At 40.4% G+C, this 27715-nt stretch overlaps 1 protein-coding gene across 1 annotated transcript in view; it reads right to left on the minus strand.

Annotated features, from left to right (window-relative positions):
* LOC126475425 (serine/threonine-protein phosphatase 6 regulatory ankyrin repeat subunit B-like) overlaps positions 1-27715 on the minus strand; it is a 355304-nt gene that overhangs the window by 4965 nt on the left and 322624 nt on the right. Inside the window, exons 15-16 of the mRNA XM_050103270.1 lie at positions 27389-27679; positions 9926-10027 (exon numbers count right to left, since the gene is read on the minus strand). Coding sequence (XP_049959227.1) covers positions 9926-10027; positions 27389-27679 — 393 coding nt within the window. The remainder of the gene's footprint in view (positions 1-9925; positions 10028-27388; positions 27680-27715) is intronic.

A 27715-nucleotide genomic window follows, 5' to 3' on the forward strand; every position in this document is an offset into this window, starting at 1 on the left:
GGTCATTAGTATACACTTTCTTGGGGCACACCCGAAGTTACTTCTACATCTGATGATGACTCTCCATCCAAGATAACATGCTGTCTCTTCCCTACCAAAAACTCCTCAATCTAGTCACAAATTTCACTTGACAGCCCATATGACCATACTTTTGACAATAAGCATAGATGCAGCACTGAGTCAAATGCTTTTCTGAAATCAAGATACACTGCTTCTACCTGGTTGCCTGATCCAAAGCTTTCAGTACCTCACGTGAGAAAAGTGCGAGTTGGGTTTCACATGATCAATGTTTTCGAAATCCACACTGGTTGGCATTGAGGATGTCATTCTGTTCAAGTTATTTCATTATGTTTCAGCTCAGAATATGCTCTAAAATTCTATAACAAATTGATGTCAGAGGATACTGGACAGTAGCTTCGCGGATCACTTCCACTACCTTTCTTGTAGTTGGGCGTGACCTGGGCCTTTTTACAAGAACTGGGCATAGTTTTTTATTGAGGGACCGATGACAGATTATAGTTATAAGAGGGGCTAAATCAGCCATAAATTCAGTATAAAATCTCATGGGACTACATTGGGCCCTGGAGCTCTGTTTAATTTTAACGCTTTCAGCTGTTTCTCAACACCACTGACACTAATACTTATTTCATTCATATTTTCAGTGGTACAAGGATTAAATTGGGGCAGTTCTCATGTGTTTTTCTTTGTAAAGGAACATTTGAAAATGAAGTTAAACATTTCAGCTTTTGCTTTGCTACCCTCAATTTCAGTTCCTATCTCATTTGCTAGGAGCTGGACACTAACTTTGGTGCCACTAGCAGCCTTTAAAAATGACCAGAATTTCTCTGGGTTCTATGAAAGACCACTTGACAATATTCTGCTATGGTAGTCACTGAAGTCATCATGCATTGCTCTCTTGACAACCAAGCAGTGTTCATTTAGGAACTCTCTACTTACAGCCCTATTCTTTTGTTTTACACCTATTATGCAGTAATCTCTGTTTCTTTAGAAGTTTGTTTATGGTGACTGTATACCATGGAGGTTCCCTCCCATTATGAACTGTTCTGCTGGGTGGTCAACTACTCTTTTAAACTTGAGCCAGAGTTCCTCTACTTGCTCCTGACCTGTGCTGAAAGTTTCAAGTTCCTCATTGAGGTATACACTGCTGATGTTTTTTCTAGTTTACTTAATATATATATCTTTCTGTTTGTTTTAGTTGTCCTTTGTACTTTGGTAATCATTATTGCCACAACTGTGTCATGGTCACTGATACCAGTTCTAATGTGGACATTCTCTATTTGTTGCCATTAGATCCAATATACACACATCAAAAATTGTTTTGCATCACTTCGGTTCCAAGAGTTCTGGAACCTGAACAGATAATTGAAATAGAGATCAACATAAACACTATTCCTGCCCTTTTTATTGCTCATGAAAACCACACATTGCATGTTGTACCACCATACAGTGAGACCTTCAGAGGTGGTGGTCCAGATTGCTGTACACCCCGGTACCTCTAATACCAGTAGCACATCCTCTTGCATTGATGCATGCCTGTATTCATCGTGGCACACTATCCACAAGTTCATCAAGGCACTGTTGGTCCATATTGTCCCACTCCTCAATGGCAATTCGGCATAGATACCTCAGAGTGTTTGGTGAGTCACATCGTTCATAAACAGCTCTTTTCAATCTATCCCAAGCATGTTCGGTAGGGTTCATGTTTGGAGAACATGTTGGCCACTCTAGTCAAGCGATGCCATTTGCCTGAAGGAAGTAATTCACAAGATGTGCACTATGGGGGCTCGAATTGTCATCCATGAAGACGAATGCCTCACCAATATGCTGCCGATATGGTTGCACTCACGGTCGGAGGATGGCATTTACGTATCGTACAGCCATTACGGCGTCTTCCATAACCGCCAGTGGCATACGTCGACCCCACATAATGCCACCCAAACCAGCACGGAATCTCCACCTCGCTGCAGTTGCTGGACAGTGTGTCTAAGGCATTCAGCCGGACCAGGTTGCCTCCAAACACATCTCCGACGATTGTCTGGTTGAAGGCATATGCAACACTCATCGAAGAAGAGAATGTGATGTCAATCTTGAGCGATCCATTCGAGTGTTGCTCAGTCCATCTGTACTACACTGCATGGTGTTGTGGTTGCAAAGATGGACCTTGCCATGGATGTCAGGCAGGCCTATTGCACACATTTTGAATCATAACATGACATCCTGTGGGTGCATGAAAAGCATTATTCAACATGGTGGTGTTGTTGCTAGGGTTCCTATGAGCCATAACCCATAGGTAGCCCTTGGGCAGCCTGAGCAAGGCATGTCATCGATAGTTCCTGTCTCTCTGTATCTTTTCCATGTCTGAACAACATCACTTTGGTTCACTCTAAGATGCCTGGACACTTCCCTTGTTGAGAGCCCTTCCTGACACAAAATAACAATGCAGATGCAATCGAACCATGGTATTGACTATCCAGGCACGGTTGAACTACAGACAACATGAGCTGTGTACCTCTTCCTGGTGGAATGACTGGAATTGATCGGCTGTTGGACCCCCTCTGTAAAATAGGCACTGCTCATGCATAGTTGTTTACATCTTTGGGAGGGTTTAGTGACATCTTTGAACAGTCAACAGGACTGTGTCTGTGATATAATATCCACAGTCAACATATATCTTCAGGAGTTATGGGAACCAGAGTGATGCAAAACTTTTTTTGATGTGTGTATTTCCATTGTGAGAGGGGTTCCTGAATTTCTGTTCTAGGTAGTTTTCAGAGAAGACATTTAATGAAGTTTCACAGGATGCCTTATCATGCCCACCACTAACAAAACTGTAATTTACCCAATTAATTGTTGAATGATTAAAGTCTCCACTGATGATTACAGTTACAATAGAAGATGAGTCTGATGGCCAATAAAGGATCCAATTATCAGTTTATGTGCACCTCTGACACTGAGTCTTGCCCAAACAATCTCACATACAGTATCAATTTCTATGTTGGTGGATTTCAGTTTCTTGTCTACTGTGATAAATACACCACCTTCATTTCCCATTTGCCTATCCTTTTGTTATACCTTAAAATTTCCCCAAAAAACTCAGTTATGAATTTCAGGTTTCAGCCAGCTTTTCTGTACTTAGTATTACGTGAGCTTCACTGATTTTCATGAGCACTTCAAACTCTGGCACTTTGTTGCGAATGGTTATGCAGCTTACTGTTAGGATTTTAATACTCTCACCTGTAAGAGGCATTTCTTTCAATCTTACACTGATATTTCTTAGTTTCCTACAGCTACTGTTATCTGGATTGGATGGTCCTACTCTAAAAAACCCTTGCACCCCTGAGTAGCAGCCTCTGATATGTAGTACATACGTGACCTATTTATGGGACCCCTACAGTTCTCAACCTTATGGCACAAGTCCAGGAAGTCACAGTGCAGTTTGCAACAGAACAGATACTGATGATACACTTATCTCTAAGAAAACTTGCAAGGATGACGTACTGGGTTCTATTGCTGAAGGAGTCTTTGAGCCACTCGTGTATCTGGGAACCTAATGCATGTACTTGGACCTTTGTTAGCAGTCTGGAGGGGGGCACCATGTCAGTTGCTTTCTGGCAATCTAGGAATGTGGAATCTGCCTTTTGACCTTCATCCATGGTTCATTGGATATCATGTGAGAAAATGGCAAGCCATTATCCTATAACAACAGCATCTAAATTTCCAAGACAGATTTACAAGACTTTTTTGATTTTCTGATTGCAGTGAAAACATAAAAAGATGATTACAGGGAAAGTTAGGTGGAAAATCTCTGACACAGGTATCACTTTCAATATCTACACTAAGTAAACTATAGATGAGGACAAACAATTTGTACTACACAGAGCAAAAACAATGTCACTAGTGCAGCACAATCATTTTTGCTTTTACAAGGAAGTCACTGAAGGCAGTTAGATAGTTATAACAAAAAGTAAGTTAAGATTGGCTCTTGCATTACATATTTCTACCCTCTCTGAGGACAAATCCAGTTCATGACATAACCAGCTTCATGTGTTCTTGATCAGCACTGTCTGAAGGAAAATCTACAACTATATCTTCAAAAACAGTGATAATTAATTCTTTAAATTTACATAACTGTATTAACACTCTTTGTAAGTGAATCTTCCTGGTAGATGAAAACAGTGCACTGGACTGAGGTGCCATTAAGTTTCAAGTAGGCCAGGCTCCAGCTTTGAGACCAGGTGTGACATGAGAAGGGGCAAACTCCTTCACAGAAGGAAAGGTTTATTATGACTCCCTGTATGCTCTTAGTATCACTAATTTGAATATCCAGCTATAATTTGTGGCACAGCTACTCAGTAGAATAGTCATCCATCAACACTTGCTTCGCCTCCATTAACAGAAATCTGTTTATTACAATAAGTTCACTGAATAATGTTGATAACATGAATTTTGCAATTGCCAAAAGTGGGAAGTTATTCACTAGCAATTACTAGCTGACTTCCTTCCAAGGCCATCTTCTTTATTCTGCCAGTTTTAACTTTTGACTCTTGTCACTATTTTGATGAATTACTACAAACTGACTGGGAATGATGAAACATCCAATGTGCTCAACTGATCTGAAAATAAATGTACCTGAAGATGCTATTTTACTTTTGTGAAACTGGTGCCAGCAGTAGGGTCTACTATTAAAGGATCATAAACAGCTGTTTGCCTTTTATCTTTAGCTGTGGAAGCCCATATTATAATGTTTGCTTTCTCTCTAACTTTTACCATTTATTCAGTGGCGGCTAGTAAGTATACATTCTGGATGTTCACAAATTTTTGGTGTCAGATAAATACGAGAGCATGAAATTACACTACTGGCCATTAAAATTGCTACACCACGAAGATGACATGCTGCAGATGTGTAATTTAACCAACAGGAAGAAGATGCTGTGATATGCAAATGATTAGCTTTTCAGAGCATTCACACATGGTTGGTGCCGGTGGCCACACCTGAAACGTGCTGACATGGCGAAAGTTTCCAACCAATTTCTCATACACAAACAGCAGTTGACCATCGTTGCCTGGTGAAACGTTGTTGTGATGCCTTGTGTAAGGAGGATAAATGCGTACCATCACGTTTCCAACTTTGATAAAGGTCAGATTGTAGCCTATCGCGATTGCGGTTTATCATATCGCGACACTGCTGCTCATGTTGGTCGAGATCCAATGACTGTTTGCAAAATATGGAACCGATGGGTTCAGGAGGGTAATACGGAACGCCATGCTGGATCCCAACGGCCTCATATCACTAGCAGTCGAGATGACAGGCATATTATCCGCATGGCTGTAATGGATCATGCAGCCACGTCTCGATCCCTGAGTCAACAGATTGGGACGTTTGCAAGACAACAACCATCTGCACAAACAGTTCGACAACATTTGCAGCAGCATGGACTATCAGCTTGGAGACCATGGCAGGAGCACCTGCGATGGTGTACTCAATGACAAACGTGGGTGCACGAATGGCAAAACGTCATTTTTTTGGATGAATCCAGGTTCTTTTTACAGCATCATGATGGTCGCATCCATGTTTGGCGACATTGCGGTGAATGCACATTGGAAGCGTGTATTCATCATCGCCATACTGGTGTATCACCCGGCGTGACGGTATGGTGTGCCCTTGGTTACACGTCTCGGTCACCTCTTGTTCGCATTGACGGCACTTTGAACAGTGGACGTTACATTTCAGGTTTGTTACGACCCGTGGCTCTACCCTCCATTCGATCCCTGCGAAACCCTACATTTCAGCAGGATAATGCATGACCGCATGTTGCAGGTCCTGTACGGGCCTTTCTGGATACAGAAAATGTTCGACTTCTGCCCTGGCCATTGAAAACGTCTGGTCAATGGTGGTTGAGCAACTGGCTCATCACAATACGCCAGTCACTACTCTTGATGAACTGTGGTATTGTGTTGAAGCTGCATGTGCAGCTGTACCTGTACTCACCATCCAAGCTCTGTTTGACTCAATGCCCAGGCGTATCAAGGCCGTTATTACGGCCAGAGGTGGTAGTTCTGGGTACTGATTTCTCAGTACCTATGCACCCAAACTGCATGAAAATGTAATCATATGTCAGTTGTAGTGTAACATATTTGTCCAATGAATACCCGTTTATCATCTGCATTTGTTCTTGGTGTAGCAATTTTAATGGCCAGTAGTGTAATAGTATCTGCTGTATAACAATTAATCACTGCCAATATTAATAATAATAATAATAATAATAATGTGCGTAACTTGTTTGAAAAAAGAAAGATTTGTTTTTGTGGTATTTTGTTGTTTTGTACATGATTGAGTACCATTCAGGGCAAGAACAAAACAACGTTTAAGGTTTCACTACTCTCCGCTTCACATTTTTGTGTAAGTGAGAGGTTTCGTGCACTCTTTTTTCTGAACAAACATTCAAACCCCTAACATATGTATTAGTTAATGAACTTCTGATCTGAAGATGAGACACTTTTATGTTGCAGCAACACAACAATTTATGCTTATTATAACTTCTTTGTTAAATGTTCATTTGCAGCCACACTTATTTGATTTCGTCACTTTCTCAGTCAACAGATCTGTTCTGGGAGGCCCTTGTTCCTTTGCACCTACCTTTTCCTGGTGATTTTCTTTTCTGTTAGCACTCAAAACAGGTTTGACGGAGTTCATACTGACATTACACACAAAAGCTGATTCCTGCACAGTAAACAACCAACTCCAAATATAAACTGCCATTTGTGGAAATGATTAAATTCAAGCAGTATTGTCTATCAACATGGTCACTTAACTAGAATAAAATGACATGGTGAAAACCAAAAGGGCCAGAAGCACACCGTTGTTGATTCCACATTTAAATGAATGTCAGAGAAACCAGCATTTCATGAATGTGCATGTAAACGCAGGTCTACAGCACAGATAAACCTAACCCACCATAAGATTAACAGATGTCAGAAGCTACAGTCTCACAATCAATGATGATGTGCATGTGCTTCTGAGAATCTCAAGTAGACTACTGTATGATAAAATCCAAAACTTAATAAACTATAATCTCATTGAGAATCCCACAAAATAGTTTTTCTGTCAGTATAACTATAACATACATTAATGTCCAAACTAATTTTACCATATAGTGAGTGAACTCATATATCTGAGGAATGTCCTACTATCTAGTGGGATTAATGGCAAGCGAATGAGGATAAAAATCTACCGCAGTGTGCTATCACCTGGGGGGACTTATGTAAACTTGCAGCTGAGTGGTAACCGCTAGCTATGCACGCCGTGAACTGTGCACATTGTTTATCAGATCCCTAGGTATTTGGCCCGTAATGCAATTACATCACACCAGCTGCACATGTGCAAAAGCTTCTTAAATATTATTATTATTATTATTATTATTATTATTATTATTGATTATTCCCATTTAAGAGAGCGTTTGAACTTGAATTCCTTTATGATGATTGTTTATGTTTTTTCTGAGCCCAAATTTTCTTCATGTGTTCACTGTGTTGTTTCTTTCGCTCCGCTGTCCATTTGCATCCTGGTCTCTTCTGTGTTGTGGTGTCAAATTTATGTTTTTTGATGATGTTCCTGAATTCAGTTCTATTTTCTGCATCGTTTACTGTTATGTGTGCTTGTCTGAGGTCCTCTTCAACTTCTTTTATCCATTTTATTTTTCCCCTGCCTGAGTTGATGACTTTAAGAATTCACTTTGAAATTCTGTTTTCATTTATCCTGTGGATATGTCCGTAGAACTGCATTCTTCTTTTCCTTATTGTATCCGTAATCTTGTCTGTGTATTTATATAATTCTGGTGTTGGTCTCTTCTTCCAGATTCCTTGCTCTTGTATCGGGCCAAAAATTTTCCTGAGAATTTTCCTTTCTTGTTTCTCTATTTCTTTGATTTTAGTTTGCCCACCTGTTTGTGTTGTTTCAGATGCATGCAGTGCCTCCGGAAGTACGACAGTGTTGTAGTGCCTCAATTTTGCGTTAATGGATACGGACTTTTTTTTATAATAGTTCCACGTGAGTTTATATGCTTTCTGTAGTTTTTTTATTCTTTCCTCATTGGATTATTTCTTCTATTTATGTGCCATACCCACAGTTATGTGGTGCCGCCTTACTTGCAAGGCAAAGGTAGACACACTGACCAGGTTTCATTTGAATGAACCTCATACATTTGATGAACAACAGAATCTGTTAATGGAGGCCCAGTTCATTTAAATACAATCATGGCATTAAGAAATATTATTATTATTATTATTATTATAAACATGCACAACTGCAGGTGTGCTCACGACCCTGTTGTCAAGTTTCGTGGAGTCTGCAGGAGTAGCAATGTAGGATAGCATGGTAAATTTAGATTACTGCATCTACATTTTGTTTAACAGCATTCAAAGAAAAATAACCAATAAATCCACAAGGAGTCAAAACGTTGGGTGTTAACATGCTCTTGTCCTCTTACCCAACAGGCACTGCTGCATTTATTCATTGATAAAGTTCTAGCAAACGATAAGTGGCAGGCTTTCCTGCATTTTGGAGGGCATACAGGCACTGACTTCATTAAAAGTGGCCATGTTTGAGCACCTAATTTTCAGTGCACAAATAATCTGATTGGAATTACCTGTTGCATTCATACACACATACACCTCACTTTAGTCTGTTCAAAACATTAAAAATACTAACAGTAACTTCAAAGTTTAAGGGGCATTCAAATGAAACTCAGTCACTAGTGTAAAATAATGCTGGGCATTGATGGTGGTTCCCCATTCCAGGAGCTGGACAAGCAGTGGGTCCTTGTGGTCTAAAAAGGAGGACCTCATGACCTTACCAGAACTGGTGTGTGCAGCCTTTGATTTCTTTGGAGGTGGTGAAGTCACATGTTTCCACTGCTTGCCCTGATGTTTGCTTTCCAGTTCAAAATGGTGGCACCATGTTTCATCACCTTTGACAATAGCGACAAAAAGCCATATTCTTCCTCATGATAACATTGCAGATGACTCAAAGACAGCACTATTTGAGTATTGCACTGTTCAGCAGTCAGTTGGTGGGGAACCCACAGTGCACAGACTTTTCGAAAGTTCAAGTTTTGATGCATTATAGTGTGGGCAGTGCCCACGCTAATACCCAGTAACCAATGGATCTTGTCCACAGTGATTCTGCGGTTGTCCAGGGCTAAAGCAGTTACTTCCACAACCATTTCCAGTGTGATGACATGTTGAGCCCATCCAGGACGAGTATCATCTTCCAGTGACTCACGGCCCTCAAGGAACCGTTTGTATCATTCCAAAACACTTGAAAAACTCATGCTGTACTCACTGTACGCAGCTTACATCTGTCGGTTCATTTCACAGCCTCCAATTCCCTCTGCCGCCAAAAATTGAATCACTCCTCATTGTTCCTGCTTACTTGCCTACATGTTCCATAGTGGATGATAACTTGTGTGACCACCTTCTCTTCGGTGTGAAATCACACTGGTGCTATGCAGCATCAAATGGTGTGCACGCATCAGTCTCTCTACCAACAGACGTGTCATACCCACAGTTATGTGGTGCTGCCTTACTTGCAAGGCAAAGGTAGACACACTGACCAGGTTTCATTTGAATGAACCTCACACATTTGATGAACAACAGAATCTGTTAATGGAGGCCCAGTTCATTTAAATACAATCATGGCATTAAGAAAGTAGTGAAGCACACAGCAATAAAATTAATTATTTTTTTAATTTACGTTCAGTAATAAAAGAGCTGTTAGGTAACATAAATATGTTCAAAAGTAATGTAAAGCTGGTTTGCAAGAGAGGGAGGTTTGTTTGCAAACAATAATCTCAGCACAATAAATATAATTCTACCTAAATTCACTTCAAAAAGCACTTTAGCTTACCTCCACATCTCCTGCTGTCACAGTTAAATGCACTGCCCTGATGCAAGATTCCTGTGGAATGTCCATGAAGCTGCTTCCTGCCATCCATAGGGATTTCACTGCCTGCACCAGAAAAAAATTAAGGTCAAAAAACATGTCGTTGTGTTAAGATATTCCCCATCTTAGTTTATAATTAATCCCACACTCACATGACTCTATATATAAAATCTATTTTATCAATAAAGTACTTGCTTGAATATTCATCTAGCTTGAATATTCATATTCTGCTGAAATCTAATTTATTTATCATAGAAGTTAACTTTTATATTGAATGTTTAAGTAATGTATTTTTTAAAAATTATTTATATAATAGAGGGAAACATTCCACGTGGGAAAAATATATATAAAACACAAAGATGCTGTGACTTACCAAATGAGAAAGCGCTGGTAGATAGACACAATAGTCCGCAGCTCGTGGTCGTGCGGTAGCGTTCTCGCTTCCCACGCCCGGGTTCCCGGGTTCGATTCCCGGCGGGGTCAGGGTTTTTCTCTGCCTCGTGATGACTGGGTGTTGTGTGCTGTCCTTAGGTTAGTTAGGTTTAAGTTGTTCTAAGTTCTAGGGGACTGCTGACCATAGATGTTAAGTCCCATAGTGCTCAGAGCCATTTTTTTTAGACACAATAACACACAAACACATACACAAATTTCAAGCTTTCGCAACCCAAGGTTGCTTCATCAGGAAAGAGGGAAGGAGAGGGAAAGACGAAAGGATGTGGGTTTTAAGGGAGAGGGTAAGGAGTCATTACAGAGAGCGAAAAGACTTACCTTAGGGGGAAAAAAGGACAAGTATACACTACCTCACACCGGATAGATATGTGTGTGTGTGCGAGTGTATACCTGTCCTTTTTTCCCCCTAAGGGAAGTCTTTTTGCTCCCGGGATTGGAATGGCTCCTTACCCTCTCCCTTAAAACCCACATCCTTTCGTCTTTCCCTCTCCTTCCCTCTTTCCTGACGAAGCAACCTTGTGTTGCGAAAGCTTGAAATTTGTGTGTGTGTTTGTGTGTTTTTTATTGTGTCTATCTACCAGCGCTTTCTTGTTTGGTAAGTCACAGCATCTTTGTTTTTTATATATAAAAAATTATTTATGTACATTTCATATGTAATTTCAACAAATTAGTTAACAAACTACATATTCATAATTTGTTTTGTATTTAGCTACATACTTATACTAATTACCACAAATGTTTATATTTAACAATTATGCAGCTTCCCAGAAATGTGGGCGAGTGACCTTTGCAATAGGTAGGAGCATAACTGTCAAACTGCCATGCACAAGCTGCACATAGTTAAGTGAGGAATTGTGTCAGAACTATTAGTGGCACACTGTAATGTCCAGTTCCTGTCCTTGTCCTTACAGTACGAAGAACTGAGCCTACTTTCACACAATCCTCTAGCCTGAAATGTCGCTAAAGGGTCACATGTCCTCAGCATCTGTTCATTTCCCAGGATATCGGGGCTGACAGGCCAGATAAGGGTAGTGAGGGAGTCAACCCACATATAAAATCTCACCTCAAAACACACATTCATAAGTACATTGATCCCTAATGAAGCAACAAAGGTGGAATATGTTCACTGAGACAAGTCTACAGAGCCAGAAGTATTTAATTCATGTCACCTATAATCTACCTAAAATCAACATACTGACATCTTTCCTGTTGCAGTTACATTCATTTATGTGTTAATATGACCCCCAGACTCCGATGATATAGTTGCTGAACAGTTCAGAGAAAATTTGAGTCTCATAACAAATAAATACCCCACTCATATGGTTATAGTTGGTGGGGACTTCAACCTTCTCTCGATATGTTGGCAAATATACTTGTTCAAAACTGGTGGTAGGCAGAAAACATCTTCCAAGATTGTCCTAAACGCTTTCTCAGTTAGTCCAAGAACCCACGTGAATTGTAAATGGTTGTGAAAACACGCTTGACCTCTTAGCCACAAACAATCCAGAGCTAATAAAGAGCATCATGACTGATACAGGGATTAGTGATCAGAAGGTCGTTGTAGCTAGGCGTAATACTGTATCTTTCCAAATCCACCAGAAACAAACGCAAAATAATTTTATTTAAAAAAGCAGATAAAGTGTCACTAGAAGCCTTCCTAAGAGACAATCTCCATTCCTTTGGAACTGACTATGCAAATGTAGACGAGATGTGGCTCAAATTCAAAGATATAGTAGCAACAGCAATTGAGAGATTCATACCTCATAAATTGGTAAGAGATGGAACTGATCCCCCATGGTACACAAAACAGGTCCGAATGCTGTTGCAGAGGCAACAGAAATAGCATGCGAAGTTCAGAAGAACGCGAAATCCCGAAGGTTGCCTAAAATTTACAGACGCGGGAAATTTGGCACGGACTTCAATGCGAGATGCCTTTAATAGGTTCCACAATGAAACATTGTCTCAAAATTTGGTAGAAAATCTGAAGAAATTCTGGTCGTATGTAAAGTACACAAGCGGCAAGATGCAGTCAATACCTTCGCTGCGCAGTGCCGATGGTACTGTTACCGATGACTGTGCCGCTAAAGCAGAGTCATTGAATGCAGTTTTCTGAAATTCCTTCCCCAGGGAAGGTGAATGGAATATTCCAGAATTTGAAACACAAACAGCTGCTAGCATGAGTTTTTTAGAAGTAGATACCTTAGGGGTTGCGAAGCAACTCAAATCGCTTGATACAGGCAAGTCTTCAGGTCCAGATTGTATACCAATTAGGTTCCTTTCAGATTATGCTGATACAATAGCTCCCTACTTAGCAATCATATACAACCACTCGCTCACCGATAGATCTGTACCTACAGATTGGAAAATTGCGCAGGTCGCACCAGTGTTTAAGAAGGGTAGTAGGAGTAATCCATCGAACTACAGACCTATATCATTGACGTCAGTTTGCAGTAGGGTTTTGGAGCATATACTGTATTCAAACATTATGAATCACCTTGAAGGGTATGATCTATTGATACGCAATCAGCATGGTTTCAGAAAACATCGTTCTTGTGCAACGCAGCTAGCTCTTTATTCGCATGAAGTAATGGCCACCATCGACGGGGGATCTCAAGTTCATTTTGTATTTCTAGATTTCTGGAAAGCTTTTGACACTGTTTCTCACAAGCGACTTCTAATCAAGCTGTGGGCTTATGGGGTGTCGTCTCAGTTGTGCGACTGGATTCGTGATTTCCTGTCAGGAAGGTCGCAGTTCATAGTAATAGACGGCAAATCATCGAGTAAAACTGAAGTGATATCAGGTGTTCCCCAGGGAAGCGTCCTGGGACCTCTGCTGTTCCTGATCTATATAAATGACCTGAATGACAATCTGAGCAGTTCTCTTAGGTTGTTCGCAGATGATGCTGTAATTTACTGTCTAGTAAGGTCATCCGAAGACCAGTATCAGTTGCAAAGCGATTTAGAAAAGATTTCTGTATGGTGTGGCAGGTGGCAGTTGATGCTAAATAACGAAAAGTGTGAGGTGATCCACCTGAGTTCCAAAAGAAATCCGTTGGAATTCGATTACTCGGTAAATAGTACAATTCTCAAGGCTGTCAATTCAACTAAGTACCTGGGTGTTAAAATTACAAACAACTTCAGTTGGAAAGACCACATAGATAATATTGTGGGGAAGGCGAGCCAAAGGTTGCGTTTCATTGGCAGGACAGTTAGAAGATGCAACAAGTCCACTAAAGAGACAGCTGTAGACAGATGTAGATGTAAACGAGCATGTCATCATAACTGGAGACATGAATATAGACTTGCTGAGAGACATTCCCTCCACAATAAACCCAAGGGGACTGTCTAGTTGCAACTAGTATTCTTCCATTACTTCCCACACATCACACAGTCACGCTCTTACAGATGTAATCACAGCAAACAAACACTGACAGTGTAAGAGGTATCGGACAGAAACTTGCTCCAGGTCTCACAGCATATGACGTAATAATTGTGGTCTTCTGCTCAGAGCACTCAAAGCTCAAATCACATCACATAACTTGTAGGAATAAATGTTCTAATAGTGGATTGTTCAATGGCACCCAATTATTTGTTTCTGATTCGGGTTCTTTATTAGCCGTTGACCATGTGTAATGGAATGGACTTTATATTGATATACAATAGCAATCACCATATTAACTACTTTTCACAATGCTTGTACAAAGATTTATCCTATATTGACCTGTTGTACACCACTGTAATCCAAAAACTCAATTTCTACACTACTAGTATCCTAGAATTCTCTGAAACTGTAGAATGGATTGTTTATTAACCATTTATACAACTCACTTTTAAAATTATTGAAATGTGTATCCATTGCAGAATGTGGCAATTTATTACAACATTTCAAACAGTTCACTTTGTGAGAGTTGCCTGTTTGTGCCAACCTATGTCTAGGAATGTCAATAGTTGTCTTATGTCTAGTGTTACAATGGTGTATGTTCTCTCTGCCATTAAACTCTGCTATGCTGTTTTTTACATACATCAATAATGCATAGATATAAAGATTTATCACTGTCATTATTTTGATCTTAGTGAATAAAGGGCGCCAGTGTTCCCTTGAACCAACCTTACACATTATTCTTAGCACGTTTCTTTTGAATCAGTAATGCATCACTGACGTGACCTAAGAGACCCCATAGCAACAGCCCATAGGACATGCAAGACTGAAAAAGTCTCAAGTAAGTTAACCTAAGATACTCTTTTCTCACTAGTTCATATAATTTCCATATGAGATAGGACACTCTTGATATCTTTCTACAGACATCATTAATATGGGGTTGCCAAATTAGTTTGGAATCAGTTTTACAGATTCTGCTTCTATGTCTTTAGCTAGTCCCAGCAGCAGGTGCTGAGTTTTGTCCAGATTCTGCAGTAGTTTATTATATGTGAACCAGGTAGTGTTAAGGAGAGTGTGTCCTCTGATTTCTGGCATAACCTAAACCTATCTCGATCTGTGGTGATTAAAGTTGTGTTGTCAACATAGCAGATAACTGACAAGTCCAACATAATGTGGCAAATTGTTAATTGCAACAGTGAAGAAGAATGGTCCAAGAACAGAGATCTGAGGCACATCAGATGTGATTTTCTTCCGTGAAGAATGCTTATTTTGAATTGACACAAATTGCCTTCTAATATTTAGATAAGAATTAATTACTTTTAACGCTGTATTATTTATTCCATAATACTGTAGTGATCCCACAACAGATGGTAAAACTGATGAGCTCACTAATGAGCTTGCAGTTTTCTGTGACCAGATATCTCCTACATGTATACTTTAGCTGACAATTGACTTATGAAAAATAATGAAAAGAGGCATATTAAATAAAATATGAAGCCTGAATGCTATGAAGGACACAGAAGACTACAAAACAGTGTAAAGCAATATGTTCAAAAAGCCAAAATAAAGCACACTCTTTTCACTGCGTGCAGCAATATGTGCCCTACAATCCTGTGGAAGGATCTCTACAGCCTGAGTGTCACAAAGATAAAATAAGAAACAGGTTTTCACATCTCAGCTGATGAAATGAATGAATATTTTTGAGCATCATTAGTACTCAGCACTCAAGCTGCTGTACTAGTCTTGACAGACACATTTGATTTCAGCTTACAAGAAGCATACTATGACATATTCTTAAGAATGAGAACTCACAACCAGCTCTGGATTACCAGCCAATTAAAATCTTATCTGCTGTACCCAAAGCCCTGTAATCTATTGTTCTCAAACAACTGACTGAATAATATGCAAATTCTACTTACATACAAATATCAGTCTGATTTTCACAAACACCAACATCCAAACACTGCACTGATTAAGGTAACTGATAACCCGAAATAGACTGCAGACAACCATAGGGTCACAACAGTAATACTATTACACTATCAGATACTCTCAACTTAGGTATACGGCTCAGAAGAAAATGTGACAGGTGTAATTTTCAGATGATGCACTGAAGTGGGTTTAAAGATAATAGAAAAACAGACAGCAGTTCACAGAACTGAAAAGTCATCACAGAATCATGTTCTTTCAGGAGTGCCATAAGGGTCAGTCCTGGGCCCAAAACTGTTTTTCTTGTATGTCAAATACATTTGTTCCATTAAAGATCATTTCTGTGCCAATGACCTCCAGTTTTAATTAAATGGGAGACCTGCAGCTATCAATATTGCCATTATCCAGATGAATGACCATTTGTTTTCTGTGTTCAGGTAAGTGCAAAACCTGGGGCTTAAACTAAATGCAAAAAAGCCTCCAATAATTTCAGTTTCTCAACAATAAATATGTTTTGGATTCTGTGAACAGCTGCCCCCTATTTTTCTTGACAATATCTGTAGTAATCTACCAGTTTCTACACCATATCATACCAGAAAATGGCAAAGACCTGGGGTGTAACTTCAGGTGCACAGCTCAACTAGGCAGGAAATATTGATGCCACATCGAGGAAGACTTCCACTAGTCTCTATGCCTTCCAGAAGTTTCAGATCATATTTCCACAGGATGTGAAAGGTGAACTGGTGAAACCACTAATTCTGCCACAGCTCCCCTATTGTGAAGCAATCCTACACAGCATGAATATTCAAAACTAGATGATTAGAACTAGCCATGAATGCTTGTGTGTCTTACATTTGCAACACCCTTCTATTTGACCATGTCATTGGTTCACTTGCTCATTCAGGATGGCTGTAGTCAGACAAGTTATGTGGCTACCATATACTATGTCTACTTCATCAGCTCCTCAGTGCATGTACACTGCAGTACCATCCATCACATATTGAGTAACTTTCAAGTCATCATGACCACAACAGAAGGTCTTGTTTATCTAGTGTGTTGGTGTAAGTGGCCAACAGTACACTGGATGGCAAAGAGATTGTGAGGAGATCAATAGTAGGTGCCAACAGTGAACCTATCAGGAGAGAGGCCAATGACAGACTCGCAAGTAATGCGCCTCCAACACCTCTTGACTGCCAATATTTAGATTGCTGCTGTGGACCAGAGGGCACCAGTCAGTCATCCAGTGAGTCACCAAGTTGAGTCATCAGTCACAGTTCCAGGCAGTCACAGTCGCAGTAAGTCAGAGCCACAGTCTCTAGCAGAGTCAGTCAGTACATAGCAACCAGAGTAGTGTATACAGTGGGACTTGTCCTTCATGAGCAATGACACTAACATTGACTATTATGGAAGAGTTTGTACAACAATGACTTGCTTAAAGATAAGTAACTTTCTGTTCTGTGAATAAAGAACCCTATTATACATGTGTGCAGTTTTGTTATAGAAAGAGAATACCAGCCAACAAACAACACCTTCTCCTTGCTTCCTCTGGTACAAGACTCAACAGTGGGCCACACAAAACTAGACTGGCAACAAGTATAATTCAGTGCAGAGTTTGCTTGCTTCTCTTGTGTTTTATTTTGCGGGGGTGATAATGTACTGTTGTGTTCTTGCATGTATTCCAGGAAGGGAGCTGCAGAACTAATCAAATGTCTCTTTTCAGTGGCTTTGCTTGCTTTTTGGTATAATGTATTTGTGTAAACCATGGCTCCCCCACTCCCTCCACCCCCTGCCCCTGTGCCACAGCCACAGATGGCCAATGTGATGGTTCTAACACTTGCTTTTCAGCTTCAGAACCAACAATTTGCTGACAGTACAACAACTACTGGCTGCACAAGCTGCATTGGCTGTCCAACAGACAAACCGACAGGCCTAGAAAGTGCCACCTACCCACCTACCACCACTCTGGCAATTTAATGACACCAAAGAGAAATGGCTTGAATATCTGACACAGTTCCAAGCACATTGTGAATTTCATCGAGTTCAAGGTACTGTGAAGCTAAAATACTTATTTCGATTGTGGGGTCCCCAGTGTTCAGGTTAATGCAAAAGCTATTCCCAGTTGCATCTTCTGAGGAAATCAGTTATGACCAAGTAATGGCTGCATTAACCAAGTACTAAGATCAGCAAGTCCAGTGGTACACAGAATTAACGTGCATGACTAGGAAGGGTAAATTTAAGTCTAGTTACGACAACTTTTACAACGATTTAATGATTGGAGATGCAATAACATTTAGTGTCCCAGATATTAGAATATGGGAACAGATCTTAAAGTACTCTGATCCATCACTTCCTCAACTGTCCAAATCTTAGAGCAATATGATTCAGGTGCCCTAGCAGCCAATAAGTGTGACCAGGCCCCGATTTGTCGGGTCAAGTTGCCCCTTGCTCACAACCACCCCAAGCATCCACAACAATGAGTGCATACACAGCCATGTGTACAGCCATATAGATATGTAAACAGACCTGTGAACTTAGTGAAGTTTTGCCCTAGGTGTTTTGCTTGTCATAAAAGGGCAGGATTGTCCATCATGTAACACAATGTGTTAAACATGTGGAAAACAAGGCCATGTCCAAGCAGTTTGTTTGCAACAGCACAAAAACGCCAATTTTGCCTGCTCCCAGAAGAAAACAGGCTTGTGCACATGCAGTGAACGCTGTGTTTTCCAAATCTACAGCAGGCACTGACAAAAGCAAGATTAAGGTTGTACCCCCTTCTTGCTCTAGTGCTGTGCAATGGTGTTCTAACAAACTAATTGTCTCATTACAAATTGCTGGCTATCATGTGAACTTTCAGTTAGACACAAGGGCCTCAGTAACTTTGCTTAATCGTGCCACGTATGAAGTTAGACTCACCACACCTTTCTAAATCTAGCAAGCACCTCTCTGCTTACAATGGACAGGTATTCCAGTGCTTGGACAGTGTAGTTTGCCTGCCACTTATAAATCTCACACTAGGATAGTGAATTTTACTGTGTTGAAATCAAGAGACAGTGATAACATTTTCAATTTAGATGCCTTTGATTTGTTTGGATTTAGCATCCACCACAACGTACTTTCCATATCGGCTTTTGTACCAAAGACAGTGTTGCTGACTTGCTTAAAGAATTTCCCAAACTATTTTCAGAAGGAATGGGAAAAGCTAATGACTTCGTAGTGCATGTTACGTTGAAAGACAATGCACAGCCTACGTTTTTTCAGGCCCGCCCTGTTCCAATTGCTTTAAGAGACAAAGTAGCCAAAGTCTGCAGTCAACCCACGGACAATAGTTGACACTTATCCATTACCACGACCTGAAGAACTCATGAACAAGCTTGGTGCAGGACGTTACTTTTCTAAGATAGATTTGCATGATGCCTACTTGCAAATTCCATTGGATGAAGAATCACAGAAAGTGTTTGTTGTAAATACACACTTAGTACTGTTCAAGTATTTGTGTTTGCTCTTTGGCAGTGCTTCCACACTCACTACTTTTCAACATTACTTGGAACAAATGACTGCAAAAGTGCCATTTTGTTCAAACTACCTTGATAATGTTGTCATCTCAGGCTCTACACCAGAGAAACACATTGCCAATTCGCGTACTCTTTTGCGAGTGTTGTCAGAAGCAGGACTCAAGTGTCATCTCGAAAAATGTGCCTTTTTTTTTCAAACTTAACTACAATACTTAGGTCATGTGATAAACAATCAGGGTGTGCATCCCTCCAATCTCATTTTCTTGCAATCCGTGACCTGTCTGTTCCTTGCAATTTGTCTGAACTGCAGTCAGTACTAGGCAAAATGACGTACTACATTTGGTTCATACTAAATGCTGCTCAGATCGTGGCTCTATTGCATCTCTTGTGTCACAAAAATGTACCTTTTGTGCTGACTAAAGACTGTCAAGATGCATTCAAAAACTCAAAAATGCTTTGCTCAGTGACAGATGTTTAGCGCGTTTTACACTGCCAAGCCAGTAGTTTTGAAAGTTGGCACTTCTTCCTATGGAATTGGCACTGTGCTTCTGCACAGGATTGGTGCACAAGACAGACCTATTGCTTTTGCCTCAAAGTTATTAACTCAAACTCAGTGCATTTATTCTCAAACAGAAAAAGAGGCTCTCACTATCGTGTATGGTGTGAAAAATTCCATCACTATTTGTATGGTCACAAGTTCTATTTAGTGACAGATCACAAGCCTTTGCAGACCTTGTTTCATCCATCAAATCTGGTTCCTACACGCACTGCTCAAAAATTCCAGCATTGGGCTTTGTTGCTTTTGCAGTATCAGTATGAAATTGTGTACACACCTATGGCAAAGCATGGCAATGCAGATGCCCTATCTTGCCTTCTGATTGGCGCAGACTCTGATTTTGATGCATCTGTCACATCTTGTTGTCAGATTGATGCGCAGGGCTCTGAATTGCTGAAATCTTTTCCCTTGCACTACAGAAAAGTTGCTCAGATCTCAAGATTTTGTTGCATTACATTCACACATCTTTTCTTGTTCATTGACAGTATTCAGAACCTAGCTGTAGGCTGATATTTTGCATGTCGGCATAGCCTTTCAGTTCAACAGAATGTGATTCTAGTTCAAAATTACTGTGGACAGTCACCTGTGCATATTCCTAAAATGTTTCAAAAGGATGTGTTGTGATTCCACCGCCAAGGACATTGGGAAATTGTTCACACTTAACAGTTAGAGCGCCAGCGCTGTACTTGGCAGAGCATGGATGCCCACATTGAACAGATGACCTCACAGTATTGCACACATGCAGAAAACCAATCTGCTCCACCACAGACATTCTCAGCTTACCCTAAAATCATGGCAACGAGTGCACATTGACTTTGCAAGATCATTTTGGAACACTCATTAGCTCATAGTGGTAGACAATTTTAGCAAGTTTCCATTTGTGGTGCCTATGAACTCCACCATATCATGTAGTGCCGTTCGAGCATTGTCCTCGATATTTTGCATAGTAAGCTTGCCAGAAGTACTCATGTCGGACAATGGACCACAGTTCACTTTGCATGATTTTGAACAGTTTTGTAAATGAAACGGCATTCGTCATTTAACAAGTGCTCCTTTCCACCTACAGTCCAATGGAGAAGCAGAACACTTCCTATGCACTTTTAAGCAACAGTTGGCCAAGCTTCATACCACTCACACATGGTAACAGGCTTTGCACCTCTTTCTTGCCTCATATTGCTCCCACCCATGAGACAGACCATTACCAGCGGAACTTCCGCCTGGCCACCGCCATTGGACACTGCTACACTTGCTACATTCACTGCAGCATCCGGCACCACCAATGGTCCACAAGTATTGCTTTCCACCACACAATCTTGTTCTCTTCATGGTTGTGAGGTGCTGGGAAAGAGGCGTAATCCAGGAATGCATCGGCTCTCCAATTTATTTGATTGCAGGTCCTGATGGTTTGCAGTGCTGCCACCAGAACCAAATTTGTGCATGGCGTTTTGGCCTGTGAGCTGCTTTTCTTCTCCCAGGTTCATGGCCTCATGGGACCGCATGATCTTTGCAGCCGTGTGGTCTTCGCAGCCGCCCACTGGTGCCACCGAGGCACCTGTGGAGGAGCAGATGGACGAGCACCCTCGTCCCCGCCCCGCCGTACCCGCTCACTGACTCCATGGACATGTACCCACCACAGCAATCACGATCATCACCCCAGGAAACATCCTCAGGCCTGGATGTGTGCCCTGGCAGCAGTTTTCTGGGGGATGTTCCTGTTGCCTCACAAGCCATATGGCATGGTAAATCGGGAGTACACCATCCTCCACAGCTACGTCTCCCGGCTCATCTCTACATCCAGCGACCTGCCTCCCTCCCCGTTGTCATTTGCAGCCTCACAACACGACAGTGGTGTGGCATTTTGGGGGGGGGGGGGGGGGAAGGGAGGAGGGGAGCAATGTGCTGGTATAAGCTGTCACCAGCACGCCGGGAACAAAGAGGTTGCAAGAAGATCAATAGTAGGCACAAGCAGTGAGCCTATCAGGAGAGAGGCCAATGACAGCTTCGCAAATAATGTGCCACCAATGCCCTCTTGACCATCAGTATTTATTTCACCGCTGCAGACTGAAGAGGTCCAGTCAGTCATCCAGTGAGCCACTGACTTGAATCGTCAGTCACAGTTCCAGGCAGTCGTCCAGTCACAGTTGGAGTCATAGTCACAGTCAGTCAGAGCCACAGTCTCTAGCTCAGAGTCAGTCAGTGCATAGTGATCAGAGTAGTCTACACAGCAGGACTTGTCCTTCACAAGCAGAACTATTACTGAAGAGCTCGTACCACAACAGCTTGCTTAAAGATAAGTGACTTTCTGTTCTGTGAATAAAGAACCCTGTTGTACATGTGTGCAGTTGTGTTCTAAAAAGAGGATATTGGCCACCAAACAACATCCTCCCTTGCTTCCCATGCTACAAGCCTACAGTGGCAACAAATGGCAACAAAAACTAGTACCCTACCTGTGCCCCGCCGTAAAACCAAACTAGTTGAAAACTCTCTCTGCCACTCTCTGCCTTTGAACCAAGCTACCCTTCACACAATTCAATATGCTGTTCCAGTTAAGAAAAATTGAAATACTTACTTCTGTCAGCCTCATTACTTTTTCCTTAAAAATTGATGTGCATGGCTTGTTTCTCTCTGTCAAACAAATGCTCCCATATTTTCCTACTTATACTTCTTTCTTGTTTTGTTTCTCAGTCAATCGCCCAAATGTTTCTTTTTCCCTTTCTTAATTGTGTGTGCCCTATAAAGTTCGTATTACTCTCCCTCTTCCATCTCTCTCTTATATCCATTGCCTTTGATGAAAACTACCTACCCTCAATCTGTCTTTATTGCTCTACTTTTCATTAACTTGTTCTGCAGTAGCTACTGCTATTATCACTAATTTTGTTATTTGTAAGTGTTGGATTTCATATTAAATGTAAGTGTTTTTATAACATAAAAACTAGCATTAAGAAAGTTCTGTAATAAGGATGATCACTATGTTGCAGTTGTAGGTTGTGTGTCAAATTTTTCTTATTAAATTATTTACTAATTTTGGGTGGTTGAAGTAAAATGCTCTCTAAGGCCAGGAATTATTCAAATGGGGCAGAAACTGATAGATGTGATGTACATGGACAGACAAACTAAAGTTTATAATTTTAGATAAACTGGATGATTTATTGAAAAGAAAGAGCTTCACAAATTGAGCATGTCAATAATGCATTGGTCCACCTTTGGCCCTTATGAAGACAGTTATTCAGCTTGGCATTGATTTTTAGAGTTGCTGGGTTTCCTCCTGAGGGATATTGTGCCAAATTCTGTCAAATTGGTGTGTTAAATAGTCAAAACCTTGAGACAGTTTGAGGGCCCTGACCATAATGCTCCAAACATTCTCAGTTGGGGAGAGACCTGGTGACCTTTCTGGCCAAGGTGGGTTTGGAAAGCATAAACACAAGTGGTAGAAACTCTCACTGTATGCAGACAGGCACTATCATGCTGAAATGTAAGCACAAGATGGCTTGCCATAAAGGGCAACAGAACAGAGTGTAGAATAACGTCGACATACCGCAATGCCGAAAGGGTGCTGTAGAAACCACAGGGGTTCTGCTATGAAAAGAAATGGCAGCGCAGGCCATGACTCCTGGGTGTTGGACTGTATGGCAGGCAACAGTCAGGTTGGTATCCCACCACAATCCAGGCTGTACCTGGACACATCTTCGCTGCTCATCAGGGCTCAGTTCAAGGCAGAACTCATAACTGAAGACAATTCTACTCTAGTCAATGAGATTTCAGGCTGAATACATGTCTGGAGATGTCTCAACAGGGGAGTGGGATACCAACCTGACTGACACCCACCATATGGCTCAAAAATAAGGAGTGATGGTCTGGAGTGGACCACTATGGTTGTCATGCTTGGTACCTTTACAGCACAGCAGTATGTTGGTGATATTCTGCACCCCTGCATTTATGCCCTATATGGCAAGGTATCCTGGTCTTCCATTTCAGCAAGATATTGCCTGCCTGAACATGGTGAGAGTTTCTACTGCTTGTCTTCATGCTTGCCAAGCCCTATGTTGGCCAGCAATGTCACCCAATCTACCCACAAATGAGAACATTTGAAACATTACAGTCTGGGCCTTCCAACCATCTCAGGTTTTTAACAATCTAACACACCAACTGGACATAATTTGGCATGATATCCGTCAGGAGGGCAGCCAACAACTCTGTGAAACAATGCCAAGCTGAATAATTGCTTGCGTAAGGACCAGAAGTGGACCAATGTGTTATTGACTTACTCAGTTTGTGAAACGCTTCCTCTTGAATCAAACATCCAGTTTTTCTGAAACCGTAATCATCTGTTTGTCTGTACATGTATATCACATCTACTGATTTCTGTCCCATTCAGATAATTCCTTTGTGGTGCACCAATTTTTGCCTTAGAATGTATTTTATGAAGGTTATCTCAGTAGCAGTTGAGATACAGATGAGAATTAGGCCTCATATTAATCATCTTGCCTACGTGTTTCAAATGACATACACATTAATTGATTTGTACAGTGAGAAGATAATGAAATATATTAGAAATGTAATTTGTGAAGTATGAGAATATCTCAATCTTAGCATTCATGCAAAATGCATTGCAGCCAGTTTGCCCAGGAAGAGTGGTGAGGCTGGAGATGAGCTACTCATCGGATATAAAATTATTATGTTCCTGTGTGAATAGTCAAGTGCATAATCATAGCACAAAAAAACATGAGCAGTGTGTGCCATTTTACCACTCTAGACCTCTTAATGCAATGATACTGGCACAACTAACCAAATGATGAAGTTCACAGAAATAAACGACTGAGGAGCAGAAGATTACCGAACAACAGGGAATGGTAGTTATGAAGACATGGATGAAGTTTGTTACATGTTAACCAAAATGGTAGTGAATGAGATCACAGAACTCACAACCATTATGGAAAATTGACAGGACATGTTTTCCACCTTGCTGCTACACATCAAGCATACCCACAAAAAATGGTATGAGCTGTAATGACTGGAACTAAAGCTGCAAACTGGGTTACAAGAACAGAGGTAAGAAATTAAGATTCAGTTCTTAACATGTATAGAAGAAAAACCAGCAATGTGTAACAGATGGAATGATGAATCTAGGATATAACAAAAACTGTGATACTGAGTGCCACTCCAACAGCAGTACAGAGTCTGTGGATGCTCTATTGCTCTGCCTTTAAAAAAAAGTGTCAGATTTTAATAACAAAGGTCTTGATTAGTACATAAATTCTTAAATTGTTTACTTAGTGCTTTGTATATAATGAGAAAATCTGCTCTACCTCAAACCAAAATTTGTAAGTCCTGAAATAGAAAACATGACATCTATGTCTCTATTACAGGAAATACTGACAAACATAAATACGTAAGTGTATTTTGAATACTGTAACCAATATTTTTTTTCCATTTAGTGTTAACATGCACAGTGTCCACAATTAAAGTTCCTTGAACTTGATATGTAAGCGGCTAGAGCCAACTAGTTAACATAATCTCTGTTGTTATTATACTTATGGCCATCTTTAATGTGTTTTGGTAGTACTGCCATATGTGTTGTATTAGAGTAATTTGGGGTAATAAAATTGTTTGGTCTCCAGTAATACCTTAATGTTCAAAATGTTACCACTGAATACTTTTAAAACCTTCCACATGTTATGTTAAAATATTTAAGGGCTTATTCTTTGACAAATCCTAATATCATGTCTGATGACGTATCAAACAGCTAGTGTCCATATTATTTCATGTAACTGGCCAGACTTATGTGTAATGGGGTGTGTTGTCAACGCTGAAGGCACCAGTTAATGCAAGTGTTGTTTTCATGTGGTGTGTCAATTGAGACCTATGTTTGAGGATTTATTGTTAGATGATTAGCTTTATTAGTGCTTTGAACTGAAACCCCCAAATAAAAATCATTGCTCAGGAAAATTGTTAACATGCTTAATTTAATGGCAGCCAGAGCCATGAATTTGTTTTTTAAAAAAATTCTGGTGTTATTTTTGTCCAGGGGCCCCAGATTTTAAAAAACTTTTGGTGCACTGCTGAAGTTCAAATGGCTAGTGCCAATTCAGATTGATAAACTCATTGGAGAATTTAAAGACAGCTAAGTGCCAAGTTAAAATTAAAATTTATTCTGTTTGTGTTAGCTGTTGAAAATGTTAGCGCCTTGGGCATTTCAATATTTAACTACTTGTGTAGTTTGAAAATTTAAACAGCTAGTGCCAATTCAAATTTTGAATTCAAAAGTGGCTAAGTGCTGAGTTAAACTCCATGTTTTGTATGTTTTTTGTACAATCTTTGGACCACAGGTAAATTTATTTTATTTTATATTGTATATAATTTGCAATTTAAGTGGATACTGCTGCTTCAAGTAGAGAAGTCGAGTTAAGCATTTTAAGTCGGCTACAAGCTAATTAAAATTTGAGTGTTGTAATCATATAGACAGCTAGAGCCCTGGCTGATTTGAATGGTTCTATGTGTTATGTGCAATTGGAACTGAGAATAAGAAATGATCCTTTTAGGTGAAAGTACTGAGAGCCATGGGGAATACTGAGATCTTATTGTCTTGGAATTACATAGTAACAAAAGGCCTGTTGAATTCAGATTGTTTGTTAGTTTGTGTCATTTGTTTTAAAGACAGCTAGTGCTGGATGAAACTTAAGAACCCTGATCGGTCAGGTCTTGTTGAATGAAATTAAAAACTGGAATGTGTTCGTATGTAATGTGGCTAATGCTAATGGTATGTTGTTTTTCTTAACAACTCTGTGCATTGCTCAAGTGGCAAAGTATGATTTTGTCAATGAAGTTAATTTCATTTTTTGGCCTATAGTGAATGTTCGTATTGCTGGAAGGACAGCAAGAATCATTTCCTGAACACAGGTGATTTTGTATGGATAGAAATCCAGGTTGTTTCGTATAGGATGTTATGCACCATGCTCGCAGGCTTGTCCAATGTTTGGGCAATTCCCTGTGCACTGCATGTTTGAATGCCACCACTCAACCCCTCCTGTAATGCTCTGGACTAATCTTTGACAAGCGCTGATCATTTGCTTTCCTCCCTCTGTCACATTGTACTTCTAAAGAACCTATCTTTTAGAATTTTGTAATTATTTTCTCTGGACCCTATACCCTTGAGTGTCCAGAACTTCTGTAAAAGAGCTTTACCAGCAGCATGCAATCATTCATGGACACAGTCATGTTGGGTAACTCGGACACAAACTGAGAAACAGCCATGTGCTGTGCATCTGTTGGTGGACATGTTCTAACAGTTACAGTGCTGTCTATTGGTCAAATTTTTGTTAATTTTTTTCTCTGGAGATCAGACTTATGGCCTTCTGCTCAAAGAAGAGTGAGTAGTATATTTTCTATCCTAATGTTTTGTCAAATCTTAAATACTACTAAGCTTGTTGCCAGTAAAAATGGCTTCTTTTGCAAAATAGCATCTATAAATGACAGTTACAATCACAACTTGTACATGACTGCATTCTGATTTGTACTCACAACTGCAATTGCATCAGAAGAAACACACATTTGACCATGAGGTACCTCTTTCTGTAGTGCAAACAAATGCAATTGGAACTTACGTCATAGCTACCACGGTCTGTGGCTTCCTGCAGTGCTGTCCTCCCCGAGTTATCTCTCATACTAACACTTGCTCCATTCCTGAGCAGTAAATTGACCGCATCACCACTGCCGACAGCCAGCATCAGTGCTGTCTGGCCACTGTTGTCCTGTTCGTCAGTGTTCACTGCCTTGTGCAATAGCAACTCCAGACCATCTACATTGTGTGCCTCGGCTGCCCAGTGCAGTGGTGTTCTACCCATGGCATCCTTTGATTCAATATCTGCTCCAGCTACAATCAAGACTTCCATTACCTAAAAATTACTTACTTTTAGATTTATTATCATGTA

This window comes from Schistocerca serialis, chromosome 4 (genome assembly GCF_023864345.2).
Source record: "Schistocerca serialis cubense isolate TAMUIC-IGC-003099 chromosome 4, iqSchSeri2.2, whole genome shotgun sequence".
NCBI lineage: Eukaryota > Metazoa > Arthropoda > Insecta > Orthoptera > Acrididae > Schistocerca > Schistocerca serialis.